The 6,000-nt window shown below is 40.4% G+C and overlaps 1 protein-coding gene across 4 annotated transcripts in view; it reads right to left on the reverse strand.

The window, feature by feature from the left end:
• The window catches only part of PROX1 (prospero homeobox 1), a 53,244-nt gene that overhangs the window by 25,037 nt on the left and 22,207 nt on the right, over positions 1-6,000 (reverse strand). For all 4 annotated transcript variants that reach the window (XM_079107128.1, XM_079107127.1, XM_079107130.1 and 1 more), the window contains one exon: positions 4,322-4,516. In XM_079107128.1, the coding sequence (XP_078963254.1) occupies positions 4,322-4,516 (195 nt within the window). The remainder of the gene's footprint in view (positions 1-4,321; positions 4,517-6,000) is intronic.

Raw genomic sequence — 6,000 nt, forward strand, 5'->3', positions numbered from 1 at the left:
ACAGTGCGACTAATCTTTGTGAGTTACACAAGTCAGTTGCCTTCGTTGAGTTCCTTGCAAAACAGGTAAACTGGCTGCACCTTTCTTTCCTGCTACAGTTGTGAGAGAAATAAAAAAAAGTAATAAAATCCAACTCATATGCCCCTAAAGTCACAAGTATCAATTTGATTTAAAAACTGGGAAGGAATGCCAAATCTTCTTTCCCTCCCCATTAAAAAAAAAAAAAAAAAGTTTTTTTGGAAGCTCTTCAAAGTGAAGTGAGAATGAAGCATGGAAATATATACCATAACACCTGGAAAGACAAATTTATTGTTGCCAATCTCATTAAATGTGAGAGGCAGGAGAGAAAGATGCAGCCCGTAATGGAACACCCCTTCCCTGAACACCTCTGCAAACTCACATTCAGAAGTAAGCCACCCCATCCTGTGCAATGTAGCCAGCTTGCCTCCTTTTAGCACAAACGAAAAATGTAGTTCGTGTTTTGTTTCCCCTTTGGTGTCTTCTTCCACATCCCCTGGGTCACCTCAAACTCTCACCACCCTAAGTCTGGATGCCGTGCCAAGAATCTTGGCAATTGTGTAAACTGATACAAAAGGCAGAGCAAGCTCTCCTGTCACTTAGAAGGTCCTGACTCATAAAGGCCAGGAAATGCAGGGTCCAGAAGAGGAGAGAGATGCAAGCCACTCCTTCTTTGCCAGTGATAAACCTTCCCCATCTGCTTTATTTTCCTGTAGGCCAGGGGTCAGCAACCTCTCCAGCCCAGAGAGCCATCAGCAGCAGTGGCTAGAGGGGGGTGGTGCTGAGCAATGACAGAGGTGCCACAGCAAGCTAGGACACAAGCAGAGAGGGAGCAGAAAACTGAGGAGGAATACAGAAGAAAAAGAAAAAAGTTCTGGTGAAGGAGGAAAAGTTAGATTCTCCTCAAACCTATTCTCTCTTCCCAGCTTTATTGGTTCCACCCATTTCGAATAACTTTAAAACAGGGCTGCGGGTAGAGCTCAGGGGTAGAGTGCTTGCCTAGCATTCATGAGGCCCTGGTTTCCATTCCCAGTACTGCAAGAAACAAATGGTAAAGCTTTAGGCAAGCCAAAGTGTTTCTTGTTGTTCTATTAGTGTCTGTATTCTTATTATTGCCCACATTAATAAGTTACTGTTGTTAAAATACTGTAAGGAATGCCGGGGACATTAGTAAACAATAAACGTTAGTTATTTTATAATTACTACAAACAACTGATTGAGAAACTTAAAAATACAATTCATGAAATATTTTATTATTTGACCAGCTAATAATATTCAGGAGGGTTAATATATTCCTTTGCACTGACTGGCTCTTTGGTCATTGTGTAGAAATAACTTTAATCTCTACCACATTTGGTCTCTGCTTAAAAAGAAGCAAGATAGGTCTTTGCTTTGCCATCCTCTTCACTTGCTGTACTGAAACTATGGGCTCATTTTTCTTGATCTTAAGGGAAAAAAACCGGCAATGTAAAAGTAGAACGGTGCACACACTATCAGTCGAGGTATTCAGCTCGGGTGCCTGCACTACTTTTGGCTCACAGCCATGGCCCATGCTGGTAGAGCTGCAGTGATAAGAACGGTGGCTTTTTAAGCATCTCACTTAAGCAGTGACCTCCATGCTCACAGGCACAGAAAAGAAGGGATCCCCTTATCAGAAGCATTTGTTAGTAAATGTGTTAAACTGGGCACTAAAGTAAAACCTATATAATGATCTGGGGCTCCTATATGGTAGTGAGTCTGCGTGTGAGCGTGTGTATGTGAGAGTGTGTGCGTGCAGCAGAAGGGACACTGTCCATATTCCTAAGTCTTCCTTCCAACCTTTCTGGAAAGAGCCTGGTTTTTAATGGAGGAGGAATTAGGCCCAGAATAGTCCAATAACTTGTCCAAAGTCACGTGAGAAGTGACAAAATTCCTGCCCAGGCCCCATGCTCCTTGCAGTGAAGCAGTCTTAAAATAGACACTACAGATAAAGGAGAGGTGGCCTGGCTCGAAGTGGATGATTCACAAAGGGAGAAATATCAGATGTTAATCATATTAAAGGAAGATTTAGATGATGCTAAATGGAGCAGCTTGTTGGGTAGCTCTTGATGCCACTGTCCCTTGTTTGTGTCATTTTGGTCCTTGTGCTGAGAGTAGGGGATTAAATTCCAACCAGGTAAGGTTTAAACGACCCCACAAATCCTAATGTGCACTTTAAGGATTTGCTCCCTTGAGTACGTTATAGAGCAGAAATGCAGAAATCATCTCATGAATCTTGGTCAAATCTTTTATGAAGTTTGATATACGCTGCCAAGTGAATATTTATAATATAATGTAAATATTTCACTAGCACACAGTAGAAGTCTCTTAGCTTAGGGTTTAGATCAATAGACTTATTAGAAGGGGGGAGAAATAAAGCTCTTAATATGACTTATTTAAAATGTTTAGCCATACTCATGTTCTTCAGCTATAAAAGAAATGAGCTTGTATTCTGTCAATATAGTAAACCATCTCAATGTTAAAACTGAGGCTTTAAAGAGAGAGATTTGAGAATAGTGGATCAGTACTCCAAGAATCCCTAATGTGTTCAGCAAAAGAAAAACCTCATCAACAACAAGTTTGGAAAGAAATACATTGGCTTTGGAGAGCAAAGACTCAGTGGTAGCTTGCAGTATAACCATTCAAAGTTTCAAGGAAAAACTATGACTTCCCCATTGCTACATTTGCATACTTACTTCTCTCCCTCTCTCGCTCCTTCCTTACCTCTCTCCTTCTTTCTTTCTCTCCTTCCTTCCTTCCTTCCTTCCTTCCTTCCTTCCTTCCTTCCTTCCTTTCTTTCTTTCTTTTCTTTTCTTTTCTTTTTCTTCTCTTTCTTTCCTACTAGGGATTGAACTCAGGGGTGCTTTATCACTGAGCTACATCTCCAGCCTTTTTTATTTTGACACAGGGCCTTGCTAATTCTTAGGCTGTCCTTGAACTTGTGATCTTCCTTCCTCAGCCTCCCGAGTTGCTGAGATCACAGGCATGTGCCACGTGCCCATGATACTCAGTTCTTTATAAGCCACCATAACTGATATGCACTTCCCAGATCTAAGGAGAAGAGCTGAAAAGGAATGGGCAGGCAGAGAGGGCAGTAGTGATCAGTTGCCTTTATTGACAAGGACGAATTGAGTTGTCCTCTTTCTTTTGAAATTAATAACATTCTGAACCTTTCTTTAGTAGGAGAGCAAGAATATTAACATAAGGTTCCTTAAGAGCAGATGTGAAAAATTCCTATCTTTAGGGTAGCACTGCATTTAGCCAAGATGATAGAAGAAATGGACCAACTTTGTCAAGCCACAGCCTGTCCACTCTCCTAATTGTGGATTTGACCTGCAGAACTCTTGTCACATTCCCATCTCCAACCATTGTCACTTCAGCCTGCAGGGCTCAGCAAAATGCCTTTGTGAGTACTGTGAGATTTGCTGGTGTTGTCTCATAGAGAGTCATCACGTGGTAATGAACACTGTTTGCTGAGGCACTGCATTAGCCCATAAAGAAATGCCTTACTCATAGCTACACATCTTTCATTGTTGCAAGGGTATGGCTTCCTAGAATTGTCTATATTGCTTTGTTTGTATCCAGAATGTGCATGTTGTAGATATATCCAAGACTGTATAAGAGCATATGAGCAAAGAACAACATGTTTGTGAAGGTACACATATGCAAAATAAAACACATAAGTCACTCCTCCCAAAACAACAGAGGCCAATAAACAGAAAAGGAGGTTGATGGATCTCTTTTGATATGTATTCAGCAAATTCTCATACCAAGGCCTCCATTAAGGAAATTGATTAAAGTTAGAAACCATGGAATTAATCCCGTCGACATTTCTAGACTTTTTCAGAAAACAACATTTATAGCTACCATTGCACAAAGCATGCGTCAGTTCAACTGACATCCCAGGAGATAAATATGAAAAAGCTTATTGGAATGGGGACCACTTCTCTGGAAGAGGTGTTAGCTCCTTGCTGCTCTTTTCTTTGGACTGTTCAGTTGGCTTTTCTGTGGCCAGGTGGGTCTTTCATATAAGCTAAAGAGCCAGAGGATGGGAATGGAAATGGAAATGGCAGAGGGGCAACTCCCCATGGGCATGATGGGAAGCTCTACCTGCCATTCTACAGGTCCATGGTCATGTAACAAACCAGTGCTAAACAGATTTGGGAACATTTCTTTAAAAAAGACAGAAAACAGAAAAAAAACAAAAAAAAAAAAAAAAAAAAAACCTTTTTTTTTTTTTTTTAAAGGAAAAGGAGATGACCAAAAAATTTAGATTAGTTCCTACCTCAAAGTCATTTGCTTTATTGTAGTGCATGTTCAGAGCCCTGTATAGCTCACAGTCTCTGGTTATAGACAGCTCCTCCGTACTGGTGACCCCATCGTTGATGGCTTGACGTGCATACTTCTCCATTTGAATGTAGTAGAACTCACGGAAATTGCTAAACCACTTGATGAGCTGAGAGGTAATGCATCTGTTGAACTGTTAAATTTAAATGTTGAAAAGGATAAGAATATTGCCATTTTGTTCATTTATTTTTCAAGTCTCTGAAACAGTTTTAAAGTTCCCCTCCCCTCCTTTATCTGGAAAGGTGTGTACTGAATTCCACCAAGATGGTGGCAAAAGAGACAAGAGGAATAACATTTTTACAGAATACCATAAAATGTTCCAATAATGGAAATCACATCACAGACCCTTCACATCTGAAATGGAAAACTCACATTCTAAATCAGATTTCCCTTAAGCTTAATATCTTTTTAAGCTTCATCTCTCAGAACTACTGCTTTTGTTAACTCCTAGGGATTGAACTCAGGGGCACTCTACCCCTATCTTACATCCCCAGTCCTTTTTATTTTGAGACAACTCTCACTAAGTTGCTCAGGCTGACCTGGAATTTGTGATCTTCCTGCCTCAGCCTCCATAGTGGCTAAGATTACAGGCATGCACCACCACACCCAGTTCATTTTGTATACTTCTTATGGAAATTCATTCAAGCCATGAAATCCTAGAAAGAGCTGTTACTCTCAAGTACAGAAGATGATGAGCCACAGGACTTCACCATTAGTATATCATTATACTAATGTATATCATTAGTATGATATACATTTTTTAAAATGAGGATTCATATCACCTCATATGGGTTCCTTTAATGCAGGAAATGGCTTTTTAACAAAACAGCAAGAATCTGTTATTTGCTTGTTTTTTGGTAATGGGTGATTCCCCTACCCATTTGGCCACAATGCCACTTAATGTTTGTCCACAGCATTAATTTCTGGTGTGGTTTGGTCAGACCTTGGTACCTGGTCATCTTCTCCCTAAAGACAATGTTGGATGAGACCCATGTCCCCTTTTTCTTGGTATCTGTACCATTTGGCAGGTGTGGTTAAGACACAGTACACAGATGGCATAAACAGAAGCTTTATTACATTTTTTTTTTTTTAAAGCTGAGTTACTATAACATGGTTAGGCTTTAAGACTTTGTTTACCAAGATTTCCTGATGACCTTTGCAATGAAGATGTCTTCCTGCATGCACTGTAAATGATACCATCCTTATTGACAGCCCTCTGCTCATGTAAAGGACAGATGCATCTCAACTTGCCAAGTCAAAACCAATAAATCCATAGCTTTATATCAGGCAGGCTGACAGACACCCCCTGCCTTTTGTCATCACAGGCATTCGCTTCCCTGGGCCCCAAGAAAAAGATGTACATTCATCAAAAATCAGCAAAGAGCACTTATCAAACACTGGCCATGAGAACATCCAGACTCCAACAAGATGACAGCTAAAGTGTGTATTGGAGCTGTAATTACTACACAGAAAGTTGTTTCTATACTAGCAAAGATAATAAATGAATGAAAATTTATGGCAGAGAATGGAAGTAACAAGGAAACAGAAGCAGGGAGACTGGTGTTTCTCCCAGAAGGCCAACTTGCATCATAATTGCCATGGAGTTGCAAGGGCCCT

This window comes from Sciurus vulgaris (assembly GCF_902686455.1).
Source record: "Sciurus vulgaris genome assembly, chromosome: 12".
Classification (NCBI taxonomy): Eukaryota; Metazoa; Chordata; class Mammalia; order Rodentia; family Sciuridae; genus Sciurus; species Sciurus vulgaris.